The sequence below is a fragment of the Bemisia tabaci genome, chromosome 3, assembly GCF_918797505.1.
Source record: "Bemisia tabaci chromosome 3, PGI_BMITA_v3".
Classification (NCBI taxonomy): Eukaryota; Metazoa; Arthropoda; class Insecta; order Hemiptera; family Aleyrodidae; genus Bemisia; species Bemisia tabaci.
The window spans coordinates 31,888,802-31,914,780 of NC_092795.1; the positions used below are offsets into that span (position 1 = coordinate 31,888,802).

The window sequence follows — 25,979 nt, forward strand, 5'->3', positions numbered from 1 at the left end:
GATGCACATAGTAAAATAAATAAGGTTGTATTTAGTCTGCAAAACGGATACTGCATCAAATTTTAGTATCAGCAATCTGGCTCACTATCAAATTCTGTTATTGAATAGTAGTTGACGTATTCAAATGGTTAATTGTGTACACTTTATTTTTGCAGAATCAAAAATCTGCCGATTCTCCGTCAGCCTCTCGCCGAGTGAACTCACTAAATTTGTCTGCGCCACCTCCAGATCCAATAGTAGTTCATTCTGGTGTCGTCATCGCCATGCTCCATCTTTTACCGTCAATCATTCACAGCAACTGCCCAAAACTTTCCCTGTCGCTTCAGTTATTTGCGGCTGAAATAATTAGGTCATTAGTCAGATCCGAACGAAATCAACAGGTATTTCCTTCTTCTTGAAAGTATATCAAGTTTTATGCTTTTTGACCATCACTTGGTACATACCTCATGGTATCAATTTAAATAAGTAAAATTTCAAAGGATTTTTTTAAGGGAAAATTTTATTTACCAAGAACTTCAGTGACTTCAACTTAATGATGTATTTCAAAGAAAAAGAAATTTCTTTGGCAATTGTCGCTACAATGAGATTTTTCCACAGTACATCAGTGAAAGTAGAGTGAATGGAACTAATTCATTTATAGTGTATGTTTATTTTCCTTTGTAGTTTGTTTTAAGGTAAGAAGGACGTGGATATTTGAAAAAAAACCAAAATGTTGAAATTTTTCTTGATTCTTGTAGAGGTGGAAATTCTAAAAATTTTGGTATGATACATTATATATTTCGCACAAACATGCAGTTTATTTGTTATGAATCTCTAAAATATTGTAATATTGTATGTCAGAATAGAGTCAGCTATTTGTCTCACTCCTGAACTGATCAAGACTCAGTTAAGCTAATTTTTCCTCACGTATCCTAGTACAGTATTCTCTCTCTCTCTCTCTCCATAACAAGAACTCAAGTAACGGGCATATTTCCTGGTTACAGAGAGGTTTTTGCCATGGCAATGGTATGCATTTATTATAGGTAGTTCATGGGACCGATAGATTTTCTGGTTATGGAGAGGTTCTTGTTACAACTATATTCGTTATGAATAGAGAAATAACTGCAGTTCAAAAAGCAACGATTACAGAAGATAAGAACAAAGAAAAGTCAGAACAAAAAATAAAACAGAACAGTAAGTGAGTGCTTTAAAGAATAAGTTCTAGAAATCTGCATCTCAATCTCTACCATTTTCTTCTTTAATTGCAATTTTCCGAAATCGGACTTTGGAAACTTTCACTACATGTTTCATGGTAACCAGATCAGGTAGATTCATGTTTTATAGTGCTCAGAAAATTATTGGCCTCAACTTGCAGCAGAATTATGCATGAAAGTCAACCCATTCTTTTCTATGCTCCAAAAAATGATTTGAAGCTGAAAAAATGTTTAATTTTGCGCATTGAAACCATTTTTTCTCAGAAAAACTGAAAACTGCAAGAATTCTTCCTATCAAACTTGAAAATTCTGCCACCAGTTTGGCACCAAAGTGTGATAGAACAGCCCACCAAATTTTAGGTCTCTAGTAGTCTAGCCCCAACTTACTTGAGAATGAGGGGGGAAAAAACACTAAGAAGTGACCCTAAAATTTTTCGGCTCTAATCGAAACTTTTGGAACTTCTTGGCTTTGATTTCCTCGCGAAATGATGTGGACCCAGCACCATTTCCCCACCTTATTACAGGAGAAATAGGTACCAAAAAATGTTCAACTTTTCAATTTTTACATTGTTTGAATGGTATGACCTTCTTACCTTAATTTTGCTGATTTTGCTGAATTTTTTTAGGTCATGTGTGAGATCAATATGCCAAGTTACCTCCTGTCAGTTGGACAAATGGCTCTGGAAGACGAAGCCCATTATTTGCATATTCCATTTCAATACATGTTAGAAAGGCTAGCAACACAAATGCTTGAACCCAAAGATCTGAGGTAATGTGATTCTTTTCCTAAAACAGCGATAATTTCAATCAGCAATGTGACGATAGTAAAAAATCCTCTTGAAATTTTTAACCATTTAAAATTTAAATGTTAATTTCAGACATGAAGAATAAAACATAATCGGAACTGCACGATTTTGATTCAAGGAGGTAAAGGACCATTCATTAACTATCAATATATTTTCTGCCACTCTGAAAGAAAAAGATAAGAAATCTAGTAAAGTGAAACTTTTTCCGTTCTTTTGTCTGCGCAAAATTGAATGAAACAAATTGCTCCTTTTTAATACAAAGTGAGTAATGGTTCTTCTTTTTTATGTCAACAGAGATTTCCTCCGCCTGGGTGATCCCTTATGCTGTGTTCCTATGGACTATTTGGACTCAATAATTACGCTCGGAAGGCGGCGACCCGGTGGACCAGTTCCTCTCACACGCATCAAAACCTTAGTTTCCATGACAACACCAAGAGATTTTCGCACAAATACCTACGCCGGCTCTTTGACTCTTCCATCACTTGTCGAAATGGACATGAGTGCAGAAGGCTTTGCATGTCTCTTTTTGCCAAGTATAGCTCCACAGTCCCCCTCTGGTGGACAATCAGTCGTAAATGCTGCAATATTAACCAATCAGGATACGAATGTACTCGGTGGGATCGGCTCTGGGGACAGAATATTTCCACCGCAAACAGGCCTTAGTTTCTCCACATGGATTTGCGTTGACAGATTTTCAGACCCTCGCACCGATCCGCATTGTATTCGCTTGTTGACAATAGTTCGGAATCCTCAGAATACTAAAGACGATCATCTAATCTGTTTAGCAGTTGTGTTATCTGCAAGAGATAAAGCCCTACTAGTCAGCACTCAAGAGACGCCTGTGAGTCATACAAGTAGTGGCTGGGAACCAGATGGCATAGGAGACTCCTTTGCTAGAGTCTGGTGTCCGGATTTAAATTGGGAGGGTCAGTGGCATCACCTTTGTTTTGTTTTAAATAGAGCTGTTCTAAAAAATTCATCTCTTTCAATTTACGTCAACGGGCAGTTGATCCACACCCAAAAACTTCATTACATATCACAGAATCCCGGAGGAGGAGTTGTCAACATGACAGTGCCAACATCAGTTTATGCATACATTGGCACTCCGCCTATGTATAGGCGGTACTCCGAATTGTGCTGGAAGCAAGGGCCATGTCATCTGGTTGAGGAAGTGTTAAGTCCTCATATTGTCACCATCATTTACGAATTAGGTCCTCATTATTTGGGAAGCTTACAAGCTGCAGATTTACAAAATTCGGAAGTTTTAGCGCCCCTTGTGGCTGAGGAAAAGATCATTTTCGGACTGAATGCGAAAGCTGTATCACATTTGACTTTAGCCAAAATCCGCAAAGTGTATAGTAGAGTCGACAATAAATCCATCGCTAAACAGCTTGGTATGTCTTCAAATGAAAATGCAACTCCCATCAAAGTACTTCATAATTCTGCTGGTCACTTGAACGGCCCTGCAAGGTCTCTCGGAGGAGTTGTTGTTGGCTACTTGGGAGTGCGTGTCTTTTATCCAAGACCTGTCGCCAAAATGATCGATAGTGTTGGCGGATGCTCCGTTTTACTTGGATTGATAGCAATGGCTCAAGACGTTGAAAGTTTATATGCAGGTGTTAAGGCTCTAACTTGTGTGGTTCGCTGCAACAGAGCTGCTCAACTTGAAATGGACCGGCGACGAAGTTACCAAACTCTAGCCATGCTTCTACGCAAGAAAAAACATTTACTCAACTCGCATATCCTACATTTAACTTTCAGTTTAGTTGGCACAGTTGATAGTGGCAGGGAATCATCCTCGATTCCAAATCCAGTCGCTTTTCAAGACTTACTGTGTGATATTGACGTTTGGCATGAAGCCCCTGGAGAGTTGGAGCGATCCTTGTTTGAGCATTTACTTGAACTAGCTTCAGAATCTAGTGATAAACGTAATAACTTAGCAATCATGAGAGAATTGAATTTGGTTCAAAGACTACTTCATATCTTGGGAGAGGTCATTTATCCTCCATCAAAACAAGTCTTAATATCTTTATTAGGAGCTTTACTTTCCGTGCAACCTGTACCAAATGATCTTCTGGCATTCGGGCAGTTCATCGCTTCCTCGCTTTCTCCATCTGCTTCAACAAATGAAAAAATTTACGTTTTAAAAGAAACACCATCAGTTCGTAAACAATCTTGCATTGAGGTTTGTTTAGAAATTGAGAATCTGTCGCTTGCAACAAGTATGGACGAACAAATGGATGAAAAAGAAGTGGCAAACTGTATATTGTTGAGAAACCGCTGTTTGCAATTACTTCACTCCCTACTTTTCACTCCTAAAAGCACAGTCAACGTCTCATTTTGTGAGGAAGTTTCCAAAGTCCTTGGTTTTGACTGGATTCTTCTTTTTCTCCAAGGCCACGTCCATCCAACATCAATGGTCTGGGGTCTGCGTATCCTTGTCGTTTTATGCTCAGTGCAGAACTTATTAAACAAATTCCGAGAAGGCTCCAGTAATGGCCATTGGCTAACTAATGCGGAACTTGTCGCTCAGAATAAAATGGGCGTGGTTCTCGGCTATCATCTCGGCACAACTGCACCAAAATCACGTGATTATCGTGCAGATGCTTTGAACGTCCCTGGTTTTCAACATTTAGCTTGGTTACTGCCTCTTCACATTGATGTACCTGAAGTTTATTTCCTTCTCATGGCTTTAATGATGGGCCAACCTGTCAAATTGTTGCCCGCAGACCCCAAATTGGATTTGGACAATGTTTGGAGTTTTATTTACGGAGTACCTGTCAAACAGTCTGTATCTACAATTTCCGGTCAAGTCACATTGTGTCTAGAGGCTGTAGTAGTTTTGTTGGGGATGGTCAGAACTATGCTAAATCAAGAAAATTCGAATCCAGAAAGCTTACCTCTTTGGCTGAAAGATTATCCTGTGACCATTATACAGTTCCTATTTTTTCTTTACCACAACTTAGCAGACTTCATGCCTATTTTTATGACTCCGGAAGTTTTGTCAGCGCTTGGTGCTACGCTATTTCCTCCCCCATCAACAAGTCTGGCAACAACACCAGAGGAAGACAAACAAGCCGAATCCGGCATCTTTACTCCTGTTTCAACAGTCAAAGAATCTTCAGAACTGAGCAGTCATCCTGCGCATAAATTTGTCATGGATTTCTTGCGTGTCATAGTCGTGGATTCACTTTCTCTACCAACTACAGCGAAAACAACCCCCACTTTGGATCTAGTTCTTGACGCCTCTCCAGAAGCTGCAAGTAATTCACAAATTTCCAAGTATCAAACTGAAGTTCTGTCTATGTTAATGGAGCATTTGTTAGCTGCGGATGTGCTAATAGGAGAACAAGCTGCTTTACCTATTGTTCCAGGAGGAAACCACCAACACATTCCTCAAAATGTTTGTTACCTCACAGCGAGGATTGTTGATAAAATATGGCTAGGGATGTTATTGAAAGACCCTCACGAAGTTTTTGACTTCATTATAAAGCTCATCACCCAAGCCAAACGTCGACCAATAAGCCTAGCATTAGAAGCATTATATCACTCTCTCAACCGAATCATTCTCTATCTCCTCTCAAGAGGAACAGATACAATAGCTGATCAAACTTCTGTCATGAAAACTCTTCACAAATTAACCACCCACCGAAGCCTTGTTTTTGGAGCTGGGAACCATGAATTGGATTTCATTGGTTGCCTTACATACTGCCTTCTTCAATTATCAGCTGATATGAAAATCGTGCTTGACTCGAACTCTAAGACCCTGTGGCACATCAACCCACATCAAATTACAGAAAAAGATGAAGTAGTCAAAAAGGACCAAAATTTGATGGCGGTTCCAGCGTGTAGAGTCTGGGAGGAATTGTACATCTGCAAAAAGCCTGCAATAGAGGAAGTGTTCAAGATTTCCCTACCAACCTCACCCAACAACAAATCCCCAGACTTAGCGATTGTGCGGGAGCAAGTGTATGAACCAGCATTGAAATTATGGCTCAACTACATTGACATGGAGAAAAAGGCCTCCTACAGAATGCCATGGGAGCTGCATAATCAGATTCAATCAAAGATCCAGAAAGTCACAGGTGGTCTAACAAGACTAGCTAGCCGCACCAAAGTTAAAAGAGATGAAACTGTCAAAATTCGTTACTCACACTTGACGCAAGCCGATATGTCTTCATGGACCCTGTCGCGGATTGCCCTCATCAGAGATCTTGTTGCTTTAAAAGCCATTCAACGGTCGCAAAATCAATTGTATATGCAGAAGTATGTTTTGGAAGAATGGTTACAAATAGAGGTAGAATTGACTCGAGAACGAGGATTGTGGGGTCCGGAAATACCAAGTCGACTCGATAAATGGATGCTTGATATAACAGAAGGCCCAAGCCGCATGCGTAAAAAAATGATGAAGAATGATCTATTTTACATACATTACCCCTATCGAGCAGAACTTGATGGTGGCGACAATAAGTCAATCAAGTACAAAGTGGCCAGTAGTTATGATAGCAAGGAATATTATCAAAAGTATCGACCGCAAAGCCTCATAGACTTGGAAAAAGAACTGTATGATTTTCCGCAAGAGAAAGAAGTTGTATCCACTGTTGCCGGAAACGGAAGTGAATCTTTATCCGATCAAAGTAGCTTTGAGTCTAATTTCCAAGGCTTGAGACGTATGGTTAAAAGATCAACATCCGAGTTAGATGATACGGGCGAGGAAATAGACACAGAGACTGCTGGAACTGAAGATACGGAACCTCCAGCTGACAATCAGACTATTCTGAGGCTTTTGGAAGAGCAAGAAAAAATAAGTTTTATGTTCCGATGTGCAAGAATTCAAGGTTTAGACACGGTAGAAGGGTTATTGTTATTTGGAAAGGAGCATTTATACATCGTAGATGGCTTTACTTTATATAAATCTCGAGAAGTTAGAGACATTGATTCAATTCCTCCAGATGCTCATGATCCGATATTGCCCAGTCCAGGAAGCCCACGCCGATCAAGAACCAAAAGACAGTGCTCTAAATTTTCCTACGAAGATATAAGAGAGGTTCACAAAAGAAGATACTTGCTGCAACCCATGGCTCTTGAAGTTTTTGCTGGTGATGGTAGAAATTATCTTTTAGCTTTCCCCCGGAAAGTGAGGAACAAAGTCTACCACAAATTTATGGCATTTGCCACAGCGATAAACGATAGTGCCTCTCAGTCAGTTGCCGGTCAGAAGAGGACTGCAAATGTCGAACAAGGAGCAGGTATTCTCTCAAGTTTAATCGGAGAAACTTCTGTTACCCAAAGATGGGTGCGAGGTGAGATTTCCAATTTCCAATACCTCATGCATCTGAATACATTAGCTGGTAGGAGCTACAATGATTTGATGCAATATCCTGTATTCCCTTGGATTCTAGCTGATTATGACTGCGAAGAACTCGATTTAACAAGCCCTTCTACTTTCAGAGACTTCTCTAAGCCAATGGGTGCGCAGAGTCCCGAACGTTTGGAGCAATTCAAAAAACGATTCAAAGAATGGGATGACCCTCATGGCGAGACTCCACCTTACCACTACGGCACTCACTACTCCTCAGCTATGATTGTTTGCTCTTACCTCGTTAGAATGGAACCTTTCACTCAACATTTCCTCCGACTACAAGGAGGTCACTTTGATCTTGCAGATCGAATGTTTAACAGTATTCGAGAGGCATGGTATTCGGCTTCCAAACATAACATGGCTGATGTCAAGGAGTTAATACCTGAATTTTTCTATCTTCCAGAGTTTCTAGTCAATTCAAATAATTTTGATTTAGGATGCAAACAGAATGGTGTTCAGTTAGGGGATGTTGTTCTTCCTCCTTGGGCGAAAGATGATCCTCGCGAGTTTATCAGAATGCATAGAGCTGCCCTTGAATGTGATTACGTCTCTCAACATCTTCATGAATGGATAGATCTGATCTTTGGGTGCAAACAACAAGGAGCAAGTGCTGTTGAAGCTACAAATATTTTCCACCATTTGTTTTACGAAGGAAATGTAGATATTTACAGCATTGATGACCCGTTAAAGAAAAATGCAACCATCGGTTTCATCAATAATTTTGGACAGATACCGAAGCAGCTGTTTAAAAAAGCTCATCCAGCCAAGAAGTCAAATCAAAGGTTATCCATGCTGGACCCTGTGCCCATTGTGTCAGGCATAACGAGTGTCCTTCAGGATTCTGGCAAACTATTCTTCCACAATCTAGACAATTTAAAGCCTTCCCTTCAGCCAATTAAAGAACTGAAAGGTCCAGTAGGTCAAATTTTGCAAGCTGATAACAAGAGTGTTTTGGCCGTGGAGCAAAATAAAGTATTAGTCCCTCCTGCGTTCAATAAGACTGTCGCATGGGGCTTTGCGGATCATAGCCTTCGAATCAGCAACTATGACACTGACAAAGCAACTTTTGTGTCTGAATCGATTATTCAGTCTGGAGGAGAAATTGTAGCCTGTGTTTGCCCGTCTGGAAAATTAATCGTGACAGCAGATACCAACTCTGTTGTGACCATATGGGAATTCAATAGGAAACATCTGTCGGTTATTCAGTGCCTGTATGGTCACACCCATGCTGTTACTTGTCTTGCTTCCAGCCCGGCTTACAATGTGATAGTCTCTGGCTCTCGAGATGCAACTGCTATTGTTTGGGACCTCTCGAGGCGAATCTTTGTGCGCCAACTTCGGGGTCATTCTGCTCCAGTTGCAGCGGTTGCTGTCAATGATCTGACTGGTGACATAGCTACTTGTGCTGGGACATGGCTACATCTGTGGACGATCAATGGTGATCCATTGGCATCTGTAAATACTTGCGTCGGCCGAGCAGACAGGATGCAGCAGATTTTGTGTGTTACCTTTTCTCAAGCCAAAGATTGGGATTCGCAGAACGTTGTCATGACTGGGTCCACTGATGGTGTTGTCCGAGTGAGTATTAGCGAGTGTATCACAATTGAGGTTTTATGTGCAAAGAGGGATTTTTTCCCCTTTTGAAGTACTTGAGAAAAATGATGTTGTTTCATCCAGCATTTCAATTACTGAAAATACTTTTTCCTCAAAAGTTATCTGTTCAGAAAAATGACGTTTGTCAGAAAGAGAAGCTTTTTTTGTGATCATCCTGATCATCAGTACTCAGCTGTGCTAAGGAAAAACGCCACATGAACATTCGTGCATTGTCAAATTTCCTTGAGTAAAATGTTAATTTTAAGAAGAATTATGAACCCTCAAAATTTTAGGTAATTTAAATCTGACTGCGGATACAATTCTCGGTGAAATCAGAGGAGAAATATCCTCAGATTTCTCTGAAAATTCTTAATTTAATAGTAATTCAGGCAACATCTGAGGGCTCATATGACGTTTTTCCTTAACCCTGTAGATCCCAAAGCTCCTTGTATTATATCTCAGCCTTTTCAAGAATACTCTCAGAAAATTTCATAAAGACCAGTTGGATAATATTTCATTTTATTGATGTAATAATAGGTAATAGGTGTATAGTATATAATAGGTATAAGAGAAAATTTTGAAACAATTTTTTTAGTCCTACCATCATTATGCAGCTAGACTATGACTTTTCTTGGGTCATTGCTTTCTTGAAAACAATTTTTTTTATAATAAATACTATTCTTTTTTTCTGTTCAGATGTGGTCTATCGACTATGTACAAGTTCCAAGGGACGAACCTCGAGATTCCATGACAGGAGAAACTCAGGAAAGTGGAAATGAATCCAGTTCTGAAGTAGCTGAAACCAGTAAAACAACAGAAGCTATCTCCAGTTCGAAGACAGTTGATGAGAAGGAGGGAAGGAAAAAGAGAGTTTGCGACCAACTTGTCAAACAAATGAGCCTCTCTACTGAATATTCCGTCGATAGTTCCAAAGGTCAGTTCTTTAACTTGTAAAATTTTTCATTTCTCTCCCCCTTTTTTTAAAGTCTAAAATAAATTCTGCGTTCTACTTTCTCAGACCAACCTTTGTCTTTGTTAAATTTGTTTGTATGAGTTGAGGGACTTGGTCTTTATTCTAATTCAAGTTTTAGAAGCTTTAGGAATCCTTGTTTTTTTTCTTTTCATCTCTTTTTTCATATCTGCTAAAAACGCTGCCCTTAAAAATTTCATTAGCTTTTTGCATGAAAATTTTGTGATAGAGCCATTGATCAAAAGTATGAAACTCATCAAAACTGCTGAGTACTTTTTCTTCTTCATACTTCTCGTCTTATATCCAGATTAGGTTGTTTCAATAAAAAAAATATTTTTATCTGTTCAATTTTATTTTTTGTTGTAGTTTCTCTAATGTTCCTCTTTGGTGTAATTTTTTTCAGGAACTTTAATGAAGAGTGGTTCTGAAAGCAGTTTATCAGGAAATGAATCGGAAATGAAAAATGCCAGTGGGAATATTGATACTGTTGATTCTGAAATTGCTTCTGATAATAAAAAAACGGAGTCAAGTACAGGTGTTCAGAAGAAAGAACCTGATGTTCAAAAGGAAGAAAAGGAAGAATGCAGCGGGGATGAAAATAAACCTGCGGTTCCTGTCGTCAGGAGGCGAAAATCATCGGCACGGAACAATCCACAGTTCAGAAAGTCAGAGTGTGGTCCTCTACGCAAGGACAGTATCGATGACTCTCTCGGAAACGAGAGTTCTGGTAGCGAGAGTTTATTCAGTATCCGTCCGAGTAAAAGTGATACATCTCTAAGTGATTCATTTGTGGTTGTCAACGCTGAGGGTGAACTCAAATCGGCCAGCGAGGAAACAGACTCATTGAATTTATCGCCTCTGACAAAGAGTCAGACCATGTTGAGCCCCTTCAAGAAAAATCGAAGCCAACATGCCCTGCGAGAGGGATTCAAGTGGCAACGACAGCTAGTATTCAGGAGTAAGTTAACTATGCACACAGCTTACGACCGTAAAGATAACACAGAGCCAGCATCAATCACTGCGCTTGCCGTTTCAAAGGATCATCGCACCGTGTATGTGGGAGACGCTCGTGGACGAGTGTTCTCATGGAGTGTGACTGATCAACCTGGCCGCGGTGTTGCTGATCACTGGTTGAGAGATGATGGAGCGGAATGTTGCTCGGGCTGTGGAGTGCGATTCTCCCTCTATGAGCGAAGGCATCACTGTCGCAACTGCGGGCAGCTGTTTTGCTCCAAATGCAGCCGATATGAGTCTGAAATATCTCGTTTGAGGATTCTGAAACCGGTTCGAGTTTGCCAAAGTTGCCACTTGTCTTTGAAATTGCAGCAGAAATCGCAGTCAATAGAATCATCGTAAATATTGAATGAATCCCTGTGGAGGTAAGTTACCCATTGCTTAAGTTTCTTCAATTTTCTTTCTCAAACGTACTTCCGGTCTTTTTCCCCTCTCTTTTTCTGTTTAAATAATTAAACAAAATATAGACACATAATAATTCAATCACAATGATAAAGGTCTATTTTAAAGTAGACTTTTAAAAATTCAGCATGTCTAAACTGAAAAATCCAATAAAAATAATTGAAACTTTTATTTTCTCTGATTACCTATTATGTGTCTTCAGAAATGTTCTTGAGGGCATACTGCAAAATTCATATGTTCATTTTTTGACCTACTGGAAAAAGACCAAGAAGAAATATCATTAATGAATTAACTACTGTTCCTTATTCAAATTTTAACGGATCAATGTATAAATATTAGATTTTTTGAAGAAACTACATAAACACCATAAAAGTGGTTCTGAGAATTTCAAGAGAAAATATCCATAACTCCTTAAAAATAAATCTTTTACTAGAGGAATCTTTTATCTCTCAAATGTTCATACAGTGTTTCTCTTTAGCAGGGTGGTTCAAGTAGTTATGTAGTTGGGGATGCTGTTGCGAACAGGCAACTGACAGTGTGTTCGTCTCAAAATCATTTCATCCTTAAAGCGTCTTTATTGTGAACATGTTAAGAAATGCAGAGGTTTCTCTTTTACTCCTGTCAACAAAGAGAGTATAGTTTACTCTTGTCACATTCAGGTTTATTTCTATTTGTTTCAGGCCCACAAGTACATTTTCCAATGCCACAAATAATTGAACAAATGAGGCACTGCCAAGGAATCAATTCTCTGACTTTTCGAAGATGAGCCCATCCACATTTTACATCAACATCAGATCATCGTCTGTAAGTGAACAAAATATCCATTGTTCCCAACTTTATATTCAGCAAGAAAAGTGCGCACCCCAGGAGAATTATCCATGGCTATCCTGATTTTATTTGATGTTTTCAGGATGTAAAATTTATGGAATTTCTCTAGAGAATCTATATTTTTAGATCAACTTATTTCTGCACAACTCTGCATTTGAAGAAAATCTTCTCCAAGAATCTGCCAAATAATCGATGTAAAAAGAAAAATTTTCCCAGATTAGTTGAAACTCACCTCATTTCTCTCACCAATGGGAGGTACTGATAAGGTACCACTTCTCAATTGACAATAATTTCCTCTTTTTATTTACCCACCATTCCCATCATCTTAGTTTTAACTTTGCAGTAAAACCTTGTCATAGTGGATCCAGTCACTCCGCAAATCTTTGCAATCTTATGTTACTGATGTACTTTACCGTAACTGCACCGACATGCAAAAAGAAAAAGATATCTAGCCCCTATTCACTATTCAGATGGGTTCAAGGTTTCACTTCAATTCTGTCAACTGCCTATTAAATGCAGGATTGTTGTAATTGTGCGCACTACAAAATATCTTCTTACCTTCCCTTTAAGTCTCTTATTTCTTCAAATATTTATCATCTGCTCAGCTTGGATTGGTACATTGAATTTGATGTTACCTACAAAAAAAAAAAAAAAAATTGATACAGTACTGTTTTACAATGTAAATGTGCATTTATTTATTATTTTTAAGTAAACCAATGCTTTGAGAGCAGCATAAAATTGACATAAGTAGAATAAAAACGGTTATACTGAAAGAGGCACCTATGCTGCCTGGTGTGTCATTAAAGATGATGGATCGTAAAATTTCACCAAAAAACCATCATGATGTGCTGATTCGAATACCATCAAAAACTTTGGTTCGCATTCGTGTAAATCTTTTTTTAAATGTCTTTCATTTTTCTTCAGTACCAGAAATATTCAGCTAAGCAGTGAAAATGTTGAAGGAAGTAATATATATTACTTTTCTTCCCTTAAAAGGGAAAATACAATCTATTCTTGACTTTGCGGTACATATGTCCTCCTTGAGGAACATTCTGCTTTAGTAGGAAAAATTATGGAAAATGTTTCTCTCTAAAAGAAAGTCTATGCAACACCAACTTCAATGATTGCACAGATTCTATTTCTATGCCACGTACCTTTAATTCACGTATGAGATGTGAACAATTTCATTTTTCCAATCACTCAATCTTTTGTCATCAGCAAGTCTCTCCTCAACTCGCACAGATTTTTCTCTCTCTGTTGTCGAGTTCTTTGTGCAATGTAAATATGTAAAAAAAAAAGAAACAACCTTTTTAAAAAGCTAAAATTACTGATTTGTTAAGTTTGTTTATTTTATTTTTGTTTCTTTTTTCTTTAATTAACTTTTTATGAATGTTGTTTAATGAGTCCTTTAGACAATGTAAAATATGTATTTACGTAACAATTTTTCTTCTTCGTCTTGAAGGTCAACAGCAGTGTATGTAGGCTCTGAAGGAGCTTATTTTACCCGTTCATTAAATTTATATTTGAATGTGATGAAAAATCAAATTCCAGCCTTTAGGTTTGAAGCAATTCTTTCGAAACGCCAACATTTTTCACAATAATATCTACATATATGATCATATACCTCACTTGAACATTTTGTGTCTATAAAGTATTTAGAGAATTTGTTTTCAGGAGGATCATAGGAGTTATCGATAACCATAAGGCAATGGGAATTCTTTGATGCGACTTTAGTATTAATTATCATTGAACTGTTATTAAATGTGAAATGTATTTCTTGTATCCCTGTATTTTTTTAAATTTCATTTTTTGTTTGTTTTTTATCATTTTTATATTTTTCTTTCCTACTCAAATGTGACTTTTCTTTTTTAATATTAATTATCGTTGAACTATAATTGAATGTGAAGATGACTATGCATGATTCTTTTAAACCCCCCCCTTTTTTTTTGTCCTCCCAACCATAACTGACGATCTTTTAAGATTGAAGTAATATCAGTACTTTTTAAATGATGATTTTTAATTGGAAAGTAGTATTTTAAATGAATAAAATCAACTAAGTCAAGTAACCCAGTGATCAAATTCAGCTCAAAAACCTAAATTAGACAATCCTTCCATTTCGATTTCAATTAAAGAGACCAGATAACTTTAAGTTCTGAATCCTGGATTCTACAATTAATTATTTAATCGGTTTACCTTTTTAACTTTCATGAAGCGGATGTAATAAGGTAATTTTAAAGCCTGTTTTCATTCATTTTCTTCTGTTAGTACAACAGAACCCTCTTTTTTGTCTGTCACATTCCTTTCTATCCTCTTGAATTTGTACATTGTGATGTCACAAGTTGGTTGCTCTAGGAAACTTTTAATCGATAGAATCTAATCATTTCCTCTGAATGAATTTTAGCTCCTGTAGCGAAAAAAAAAAAAAGTGAGACATAATTGTTAAATTTAGTAATTTTTGTGATCGGTTGTGAAGAGAGAGGCAGGTATTTATCTTGTAATACGAATGTAAAAATCCACTCCTCTTGTTTTAGTTTAGTGTAGGTGCATATTATGTTGTCTATTTATTTTATTTTTAACCCTGTAAGTTAACGTTACCACAAGCAAGCTCACTGCAGATCAAAATAGCTATCTTAATAACAGTAAAAGTAAAAAGAACTGCATTGATTAATTTTTTCACTGTCTTTTTTTCATAAGCATGATTCTTTTTTTTTATACGAGTACTTTTTGCCAATTTCAGCCAACTATTTAGAACATTATCAGTATTTATAACGTGTGCTGAAGAAACTCAGCAATGATATTCTTAACATTTTAAAGATTGAAGTCCGTTTCGAGAAAACAGCATTGATATCTTAGTTTTTGATAAAATAAAAATTGGTTATTGACTTGCCTGAATTACTTTTGTGGAAGAGAATACCCCACTCTGCTGCGTTAAGTCAAAGAGCGTTAAATCCATATTTTGCCGGAGGCGGATGATTGCAAAGTATAATTCTGATTGTTTCAAAGAGCAAGGTACACTTTATATGAAAGCCAAAATTGAGAAATTTATGCTGATGATTCCTGACAAAGTTGACAAAGATGTTCAGTGATAACAGATTTCTACTCTATTATGTGCTTCTCCTCAATGCATTTACGAAGAAAAGTTGCCAAAAACTTATGATGTGGATCCCATCAATCTGCTCTGGGCCTCTGTTTTAATTATTCGACTCAAAACGCTTGTACAAAATGCCTCTCCTTTTTTAGCTGAGAAGTCTGCTGGTGGATCCCCCCCCAACAATTTGACCACATATTGCAATCAGAAACTTCAATCTCTGGCTCATCCATAAAAACACTTCTGCCCAGAGGGAAACAAATGGTGTATACGCTGTTTCTAAACTAAGCCAGAGATTATAGTTTCTAATCGCAAAATGTAATTCAATTGCTTGGGTCTGATGTATGTCATCCTAGCCTAATACGTATCAGCAACGATTTGGCGAAACTCGTACATTCACAACTCTTTAAGTATCTTTCACAGAAAATATGAAGTTGCGATCATAGGTTTCTTGACCTGTTCCTCCGGCAAGATTCTCAATTATTTCTACAGAGTTTTTTTATTTACTTATTTGCCTTCATGGTCACTGTATCCTTTTTGATTGGGGCTCTCTCGCATATTGACGTTGAAGCCATCCCGTTCGCGGCGTTTTGAAATTTCTAATGTCGTATTATTTTTCTGAAGGAGGACAAATCAACATCATTCCTTGAAGTTTCCACAGAATTTTCTGCCCACATAGAAGAAAAATCATGGATGTTTATGAGAATTGACGTTGAGTAATTTTCCATTTAAGAAATCAAGTATGACAAGAAGTCTATAATGTTGCAAACCAAGATCTGCGGTTTAGGAGTTTCACCGTCAACATGAATTAATTTTAATTTGTTTTAAAGCCTCTTTAAAAAAAGGACAAAAAACATCTCTCCTACACTTTCTTTTTCTGCATTTTTTTAAGGATTAGTGGCAGGGCTCTACTTAAAGATCTGAATCATCGAACAATTTAACAAGTGAAGGTCTTTATTTCGATAACTTCAATTTTTTTATGTTAGATTTTGTCATCGTTGTATTTTAGTTTCTTTGCTTCACAAGAATTTTCTGTAGGTATATTTTGAAGAACTGAATTTGTCTCCTACGTTTTAGATTATTGATTTCATTTTAAGTAATTTATGTCTATGCTTTCAACTTCCTTTGTCGAAAATTCTAAACTCAATAAATTAATTGTTGTTCCTGTTAGAGAACACCCTCCATTCTAGTCTTGACCAATGCTGATAGATAGTCTAAATTCCCATGATGGGACAGAGCTGCGCTCTAACTTCATTTAATTTTAAGTAAATCATTTCTCTCCGGAAAATTAATCACATAAGAATTTTTGAAATTTTGTTGGCTCGATTTTTTCAGATGATCTCTCTTTATGAAATAATCCAAGATGTTCGGTATTCCCATTCTCGTATGAAATTCCACTACTCGTTTGAAGTGTTATCAGAAAGATATTCATGAAATATTTCTTGTTTTCAGCCTTTTTTCCTGATAAGCTGAGGGTTTTTTCTGTAATATCTTGATTTTGAAGCAGTGCAACAGACTCTTCAAATTAATGAGTATCAGCTTCAGCGTACAAAATTTTTTTTTTTCCTTACGTAACGTCCGCCCAAGAATTTAGGTTTTCTTGTAGTCAAAGAAAAGAGTGCCTCTGTGACTTGTTTGCTAGCATGATGGAATTAAGTAATGGATCTGTGATGGTAGCTTTTTTGGAGAAAAAAAATATATTACTTTGTCTCAAAAACATTCTTGGAAACTCTTTAATGAATAAAGCCAAATAATGTAATTTATTTTAAACAAGCTTATCAGTTTAAATCGTGATATTGATCTAAATTATTTTTGATGAGATTGACGAGTTTGGTATAGTAATGCAATTGCAATTCATTTAGATAAAGCTCAATCCATACTGACTTCGGTAGTGTTGTTGCGACATATTCGTAATGAAAATAATTCGTAAATTCGTAAGGTTGAAAACAATTAGCCTTTTGCTTTGAGCCTTGAGTGTGAGTTTACCACAGCTAACAACATGAGACTTTATACTTTCAAGATCTTTTATCTTTCTCTCGATGAATGCTAAAAATTCTAATCTTCCTGTGCATGTGCCACTTCTGCTTGGCAAAAATTAGGTAATTCCTCCCCTCTTAATAACATCTGGTACTTGGTTGTACTACGAAGGGGTATATATATAAGGTTTATTATATCAAGAGAAGACAAGCCAAGGTTGCTAATTTTCACATAGCGAAAGAACCCATGAAAGTTATTAAGAAATCATGTTGAGAATTTCTTTATGTAACAGATGAAGCATGAAAGGAAGTTTTGTAACGTCGCAAATCGAGATGTGCGTTCTTGCAGTTTTACCGTATATAGGTAGTGCTCCTCTTTGACTGATTGCAAGAAGACCTCAAAATTTTGAAGTCACTAGCAAATCACTAATTTAATTATTTTTTCTTCTTATGTCGTACTTATTGTACTATTTGTTCGGACACAAACAGATGCATTTTACTGACCTACTTTTAAGATAAAGAAAATTGAATTAGCTAGAAATATTATCCAACCAATGAGTGTATCTTGATGTATTTTAGATAAATTATTAGTAGAAGTTTCATTTAATCATGTAGGTATTCTGAAAACACTCAAGATGTTAATGTAACCCTTTATGTTGAATTTATCTTGTCATAAAAGGTAAAGCAAGTAAATTTAACCACCGTAGTGCAATTGAGATTGAATGTTCGAGGAATTATTAAGATATTAGTAGTTTTCCCTCTATTTTTACCCACCCTTTTAAACTTGTTCACCTGATACTAAAGAGTCATATGTATTTTCTTTCATTTTTTCTCATTTTATTAATCTATCACGAAGAGGATAATTCTTTGCTTAATTTAAGACATTAACTGACTGTGGGTGTAAGAAAAAAAGAACTTTTTATTTTGACTCTAAAATTTTAAGAATATATGTAAAGAAAAGAACTTCTATTAATAAATGAACTAATAAATTAAAAACATTGTACCTTATTTGCTGCATGCCTCTATACTTTTGAGACTACTACTTTCAATGTACAACTGCACACATCAGAAATTGCAAGGGGTCGTGCTGACAAAAGTGTATCCACTGTAGGGTGGATATTTTCGAATGCCGTCTTGACTTGTTCAGCTGTGGGCACTGAATGGATACTCAAAGTACACAACTTAGAACTTGTTTCTTTAAGGTTGTTATAGTTAAAAAAAAATCCAGGAGGATTCCTGCGAGCACTTACTACTTTTTAAAAATGAAAGAATTAAAAATTCAAAGGAGTTTATAATATAATTTTGAAAAAGAACATGAAAACTCAAAAGATAAAATTTTTTATAATAATCTTTAATTTTTTACAAACAGTGTAATCACTTACAAAAATTGAAAAAAAAAATAAAAATAAAAATAATGACGTTATGGACAGAGTATGATACAAACAACAGGTGAAAAGTTATAATTTACTATTGCTTTAAGTTAAAAGAAAAAATATGCGTGGAAATAAAAGTCAATCCAAGAAATCAAAACTCATTTGTACATTTTTTATGAATAATTACATACTTACACATCATATGGAAAGAAAAAAAAGAGATATAACATGATGAAATAATTACAATGATGGCTAGATCGTTCCAATTTTTTATAGAGTCGACCAATTGACTCCATTTTTTTTTGTTTAACAAACGTACAATATGTCACCTTTAAAAAGTTTCAAACTATAAAAAAATGTACAAAAAATATAAAGGCTTGTCATTCCAAAAGTAGCTTCTACAATCAATCAATAATTTGAAATTAATTCTTGAAAATGCGAAAGAAATGCTTGCAAAAAAAAAGCTGCAAAAACTATTTAAGGCAACATAGGATGGGTTAACAGAAAATTAAGTCATAACCATGTAATGTGCACAAAATTTTTTAAATAGACAATTAAAGAAAATGTGACTCTTTCTTAATTGAATACTTTGAAATTTTATATAGTTAAAAAAATTAGAATTCAAGGTGGCAGAATTATGCTTGGTGGCCAACAAAATTCTTGATCAGAATCTATTGAGTCTAATGTGATCTTTAACAGATGTAGAACTGTGTCTGTAAGGCGCAAACAGGATGCGCCTACTGATAGGTTTATTTTTGGGCTGCTAGATTTTCCGTCCATGTATGTACCTTTCTTAATAATTACAGAAAAATTAGAGGTATCAATATTTGTTCATTGTTCATAAAATTAAGTCTCCAAATTTTTCGATCTTCAAATAAGGAGGTAAAATGTAATCCCTACATCAACAAAAAATACAGGAAAAAACAGAAACAATTTTGAAGAAGTTATGAATAAAACGGAATTAATGAAGAAAAAAATGATGACTGATTTCGGTTAAACCTTTAAAATTGCAAGACTCAAAGTCCAATACTGCGGGGGAAGAAAATTCGAAATACATATTTGAATGGGATACCATTCAAGTAACTGCTATGTAATGGAAGGAATGACAATGACTACAAAATTATGTGTTACCATTTAGCTTATGGCACGAAAAATGAGAGAAATAGAACCAATGCTCATTGGCCATTGCTCACTGATTTTCTTAGGAGAAGAAGAACTTGAGAAAAAAAGACTTAAAAATTTTGACATTAGAAGATAATGCAACTACCTAGTTCATAAAGACACTTGGACACATGGTTCCTTATTTCTTCCAATTGGATGCGAAATATTCAAGTTATGTAAGGTGCAAGATTCATTTTTGATCAATAACTGTATTCAATTTGAATAGTGTCGCTATCATGGCAAAAAAGTCCAGGAATTAAAATGACCAAAAAGCGTAATTGAGAAAACAATTTTTAGTGTAACAATAGATGCATAGAGTGCAGCTTTGTTCAAGCAATCAATGAATACAAAAGAGAAATCTTTGAGTCGAGCAATGCTAACCTCCAAGAGTTAAGCATCATCAGTAGTTTCTCCGTAACTTTGGACAGGTAGAGGAGCTCAGACAGAATCTTTAAAACTTCGGTTTTGCTAGAGCAAAGTATTTTAATGCACAATTTATCGTATGGCACTTTCATGACGGCTCTAATACTTAAAATAGACACAATTGCTACTTTTGCTTCAAGAGAAAAATAGCATCAAACCTCATCACTCATCATCTGCAACAGCTTGAGCCAAAAGAGGATTTGTTGATACCGGACATTGATACCCAATTCTAATCCAACAAGACATTTACAATCATAACTTGAGCTCCCACAATATAATGTGAGAATTATGTTCAACAGTTGAGCAGCAAGGCTGTTGGTAGTTGACATACCCTGTACCGCCCGTGATCGTGACCAGGGTACTTTCTCGTTTACTGCTATTATCAATGATGATATTTCTGTGATTCGGGGGAGCAGATGTTTCTGTGCTATCGTTCGAAGATGCATTGGATAGAGACCAACTCGAGAGATTCAACTGATCTGTCTCCTCCTCATAGTACTTATTTACACACATCAATTGTCCGTATAAGCCGTAAATATCACACGCTAACGCTTTGGAAGGAGGCCTTTTCAGAATGGTTGGAGGGTCTTGGAGCGCCAGTAAGAGTTTAACCGGACCGGTATGAGCGTGGTAGGATACATTTACACGGCCACTGATTATTGGAACACCTTCTAGTCTTGGTAATGGGACGGTCAAGCTGATTCCTGCGTCGGTGCCTACCCACAGCAGACCCTTGCAAGCCATCAGAGCTGTGACACAGACAGGTCCAGAGTTGCCTGTTAATCTGAGGATATTTGAAGCAACGTTGATGTCCTGAAACAATATTGAAGACAACCTTTAGTGCAAATGTAAGAGATGGGATTGGATAAGAATTTGAAGTGAAGAATGAAAAATGATGGAAGGATTCCAGGGGAACACTTTTTGGTCATTTGAGATTTTTAGTGATGAGAATTACAAAAAAAAAAAAAATCAAGTAAAAACCAAAAACAGAATCTAAATACATCAACACGCCTGCAATTGACATAAGACAACAAGTTTCAAGGAAAAATATAACTGCCCACATGGCACAGGCATAAATCGCAAATTACGCAGTAAAATTGATGCTATTGTATTTATTAAAAAGTTGTGTGTGTTGTCTGTAGACTAATTTGAAGGGCTTCATCTCACTGAAATGTGCTGCAATAAAATTGAAATGAGATGCAATTTTTCTGAATTGCAAATTCAATTGCCTACCTTCCTTACACATTAACTTATTTTATTCATACATTAAAATTCACATTTAATGATCAAATAATATAAAAATGTAAAAATATTCAAATTTCATGGTAAAAAATTGCAGTTATTTATTGCATTAAATTGCAAAATAATTTCAAAATTTTTGTTGCACTGTGCTACTTTGGCGTGGGAAAATACTGACAGGAAATAGTAAGTAAGTAAATAATTACCTGCAAGTGTTTGAATGTCTCTGTGTGATATAAACAAATGGTCGTAGAATTTGCCAGGGATAGCCACAGGCCTACTCCTGAGTATGCCATTAAATTGACGTTACCACCAATATGCTCATGTTGAATTGTAAAACTTTTCTGAAAAAATAAAGAGGACATCACATGAGTTTTCATGGTTGACTGAAGGTCTAACTATTGAACAATTCTTATCTTACGAGATCCAGGGATACAATGTTGTTTATCTTATTTTATTTTTTAAATTTAATCATACACATGTATGAAACAATCCACAGGAAAAGGGATCTCAAAATTTTTTGACTCACTGATCCCATAAAAAAGAAAGAAAAAAGAGCGAGAGGGTAAAAACGATTAAAGGAAGTGATCAAGATATTGACCTTCATTTTTTTCTGACAAAATTGCATTAATGAAGATCATCTGATAAAAATAAATTTACCTGTATTTCACCAGTTATTGCATTCAGAACAGTAACTTGCTTCCCGCAAGCTGCATACAAGGAGAGGTTTATGGGCAGAAGAGACGAGACGGGCTGATCGGGCCCCAGTACTATCGTTTCTGGCTCTGACGACTGATAGTTGGCGCGACGATACAAAAGCAAAGACCCATTGCTTAAAGCTAGAAACATGCTATCACAGTGCTGCTTGATTATAACTACGCTGGCATTATTTGGTAAGGCAATTGAGCCGACTTCCACCATATCGAACACGGAGTACACAAGGACTCTGAAAAGAAAAACCACACAAATTCAGATGAGTAAAATCAACATTCGTTAAACCGAATCAATATGAATTAAAAAGGACACACAAACATATAAACAAAAGTGCTCCACTTGTGGGAAACAGTGAATGTTGAAGGCAATTAGTTACACACATGATTAAATTTGACTAACATCATTGAAATTTTTCACAAAGAAGTAGAATAAAAGATGAGGAGTAAAATTATGACTTTAGAAAGCTTAAAAAGAGGCAGTTTAAGCGACACTACATCCAAGGCAACTTGAAAATATTATTTCTCAATGGCATGTGTTAATAAAGCCTTCATACTCTTTTAAGTAGCGTACTTTGTCTAGATATGGTGAGTATCGTATCGATGGCCAAAATGCAAAACCGCATAGGTACCTCTATTTGCAACGTTCGCAGACTTCCTATGATATTTTATTTATTTTTTGGAAACCTACTCACTGTGATTTCTCTAAAACTTTCTTGATTTTACCTTTCTTTTGGCAGAATATTCTGCATAGAATTCAAGTTATGAAGTTACCTTGTTTTTCTTTGAAAAAACAAAATAGGAGCATTAAAAAATTTTGAAATGCCTCATTGGAGATATGTGATTTTGTACTTTGGTCATCGATATATTATTAAATTTTCTTAAATTTAAAAGGTCACTCCACCCTCCCTGAGCCCCTGTTTTGCAAGACCTCTATAATCCAAAATCTTAAAAAATCAAACCTTCCAATTTTATGTTGCGCCTAAAACTCTATTGCAATCTTGTAGGTTTACATTGAGCCCTAAAGGTTCTAAGGCAGCCTGACGCTTATAGAACAGTCAGAAGGTGGCACAACTTTTTTGTTTGGAGAAAATTGAGGAGGCAGACTCTCTCGTAAGAGTCATTAGGCAAAATTCGCCTTGAATTGGAACTCGAATTGTTCACTGCGGCAAACAGATCGGTTTTAGTCCAAAGTTCCTGTCTAGTTCAAACTTGAATGAGATCACATTCCTTTTTGCATTTTGAAAAAGCAAAGAATCACTGTAACAGCAAGGATGTAAAACTTGACCTTCTGAATTTCTCTAAAATCATTTTACGTTAGTGGACTGCTGAAAGTACCTGGAAGAGTCGGTTCCGATCCAAACAGTGTCTGCAGCTCGATTATGTTCCATGGCCGTTACACGCGTATTGACTAAATCTAAAGTAGTAACTTGTTTGAAATTAGTTGAACCTGGGGAGGCTTGTATCACAGTTACATGACTGTTGGTGCCGTCAACAGTGCACACCCACAGATACGATGATTTGCCGCAACTTGAAGTGTAAAAACATCCACATGTGACCTGAAAATTGAGAGTGAAAAAACCCTATAAGCAAGTCGCCCAGTGTAAGCTAAAAATTCCTTTAAATTACCATGAAGCTTAGTTTTAAAAAAGTCAATATGTGACCGACTTTTTAAAAAGGGACCTTCGTCTACCGGAGGAAAAAGTTTTAGTAGAGCAGTTTTTGTTGAGATAACAAATTTAGATTATTTTCACAGAAAAAGCTTGCTTTAGTCCTAAAGAATAAGTTGCAAGCGGTTGGGCTAATTTTTTTGTCATTAGTGGGTGTAAGCTGCATTATTATTCCAGAATTTCAAGCCATGAGCATGACAGATCAGAGTTTTAGAAAGCTTTTTGTAGGCGACTTCATTTTTTAAATTGCAAAATTCAAACCACCGTTACTCTAGTTTGAGTGCAAATTTTAGGGAACAATCATAAATCTGGTATCAATGATTCAATTTTTGGTTTCTGTGGACTCAAGTTCATTTGCCTGAGGACGATCAAAAAAAAGTTGTAAAATTAGTGAAATCATCTTATGCATTATCTACTCAAAAATTTCAGATTGGAATAGACCTTATTTTGTTGGCTTAAATTACTACATTCGGTGAATTAAAATTTAATATTCAATGTTTGGACGCTCATTCAACTTCCATGGACTTAAGAATGCGACAAAATTTTTTGCATGGTCTGGTCGCAATTGTTGATGATTATTTCTTAGCTTATGAGTAGTTTTTGATTCAACTGTGAGCTATTTATAATGGAACAAAATTTTTTAGCGCCCTATTTGAGTTTTGCGTTGTCTTGTATCGGACAGCATTGCAAATTTTGGTAACACGGAATGGTATAGTTTTAGCCTGTTGGCCTATCTGGATAAATTCTTACAGATCTGGTCACCAAAAAGAGGGTGAAAATTGACTCATTAAATGAGAAAAGCAGTTTTTGGAATATTGGTAAGATCGTTTGACTGCTACTTACTTCTGATTGCTGCAAAGATGAGGTTAAAGGTAAAGCACCGACGAATAAAGGCATTTTTGTTGAGGGTCTTTGTTCAGACTCAGGAATTTCCCAAGCTGGGGAATTATTAGGATCCAAGGCAAGTCTTGCAAGTCTCAGTTCTGAAACATTAAGAAAACATTTGATAAGAAAGAAAAATTACCGCAGTCATTGGTGCGGTGTAAATGCTTAGAGCGTAAAGGCGTCACGGCATTTATGACTGAATGCGAAGCAAGTATATGTATCTTAATCACAACGCTTAAAAATCTTCCGTTATGTTTAAGTTTCTTCAAGAAATATTAATTGAATTTTTCCATTGCAATTTTGATTTTTTTCTTCTTTCCAGAATGAAAGATGAAAATTTACACAAAATTTCAATAGGAACTTTGTTACTTTTCCTTAAAAAAAAAAAAAAAAAAAAAAAAAAAAAAAAAAAAAAAGAAGAGCAAGGGCTTACAACATTGCAATTTGGGATGCACATTTCTCAATTTTAGCTATCAATATGTTCTTTAGCTTATAATTAAAACGCAATTACATATCCATAAATCAGTTTCCTTTGAAGTAGATGGGCAAACCAGAAATCTGCACCATCAAATCTGTAATTTTCAAGCATTTATTGTTGATTAATAAACAACTTTCCACCTTCATTATTGCCTTCCACTCATGCAGAGATAAATAATGTTACTTTATGCAACGCAACTGTGAAAAAAAAAAAAAACACACTTCCCTCTTCTCTCAGGATTCACATTTTTTCAAACCGCTTAGCCACAAAGGGCGACAGCAAGGCATCAAGCAGGGGTCAAGGCATTTCTTTAGTGTTTTCATTGAATTTACAATTATTTTCAGCATCTTTGTCTTTATTGCTGTATATTTGCCAAAAGCATATTTGCTTCCAAAAAATACACAATGCCTGTAATGCTCCTTGGATAATGCTTCTTGGAAAATAAGTTCATACCTGTTATCCACTCTTTTCTGATTTCTGGGCTATCCATTTGGAATGTGTAATTTTGCTTGTTTTGAATCGATAATTGGAGACAACACGAGTCAACCCATGCCATTTGTTCGTCTTTCCGTTGAATCTCGCACTGAATTGAATTTAAAAGCACTCGAGTACTGTCTGCGTTTAAGTCCTAGAAGCAAACAAGGTACAAAATATGAGAGGAAAGAAGGAAGAGTGAGGCATATGTTTGCTCATTGAGTGAACTGTTGAGTAATATATTTAGCACTAAAGAAATTACGTAGAACTGTACTTCGGATCTGGCAAATGAGATTCTCACTGCTACTAAAACTTGCGACCTTTCTATTCCTAC

The 25,979-nt window shown here is 36.1% G+C and overlaps 2 protein-coding genes and 1 long non-coding RNA gene across 13 annotated transcripts in view; 1 reads left to right on the forward strand and 2 right to left on the reverse strand.

The window, feature by feature from the left end:
• Positions 1-18,228, forward strand: part of bchs (WD repeat and FYVE domain containing 3 bchs) — a 28,300-nt gene extending 10,072 nt beyond the window's left edge. Inside the window, exons 13-18 of the mRNA XM_019061179.2 lie at positions 156-380; positions 1,820-1,962; positions 2,294-8,939; positions 9,651-9,888; positions 10,328-11,303; positions 12,021-18,228. Of these exons, the coding sequence (XP_018916724.2) occupies positions 156-380; positions 1,820-1,962; positions 2,294-8,939; positions 9,651-9,888; positions 10,328-11,280 (8,205 nt within the window). The 3' untranslated portion in view covers positions 11,281-11,303; positions 12,021-18,228. The remainder of the gene's footprint in view (positions 1-155; positions 381-1,819; positions 1,963-2,293; positions 8,940-9,650; positions 9,889-10,327; positions 11,304-12,020) is intronic.
• LOC140224236 (uncharacterized) lies at positions 200-12,012 on the reverse strand. The gene is made up of 3 exons (XR_011899528.1): positions 11,526-12,012; positions 1,787-1,979; positions 200-336 (listed from the first exon to the last, which is right to left on the reverse strand). It is a non-coding gene; the product is annotated as an uncharacterized lncRNA (long non-coding RNA).
• A 334-nt stretch (positions 18,229-18,562) lies between the features above and the next one.
• Positions 18,563-25,979, reverse strand: part of LOC109043827 (rho guanine nucleotide exchange factor 10) — a 181,786-nt gene continuing 174,369 nt past the window's right edge. For all 11 annotated transcript variants that reach the window (XM_072298168.1, XM_072298166.1, XM_072298170.1 and 8 more), the window contains 6 exons: positions 25,625-25,799; positions 24,652-24,791; positions 23,477-23,697; positions 22,089-22,374; positions 21,635-21,772; positions 18,563-21,002 (listed from right to left, as the gene is read on the reverse strand). In XM_072298168.1, coding sequence (XP_072154269.1) covers positions 20,442-21,002; positions 21,635-21,772; positions 22,089-22,374; positions 23,477-23,697; positions 24,652-24,791; positions 25,625-25,799 — 1,521 coding nt within the window. In that variant the 3' untranslated portion in view covers positions 18,563-20,441. The remainder of the gene's footprint in view (positions 21,003-21,634; positions 21,773-22,088; positions 22,375-23,476; positions 23,698-24,651; positions 24,792-25,624; positions 25,800-25,979) is intronic.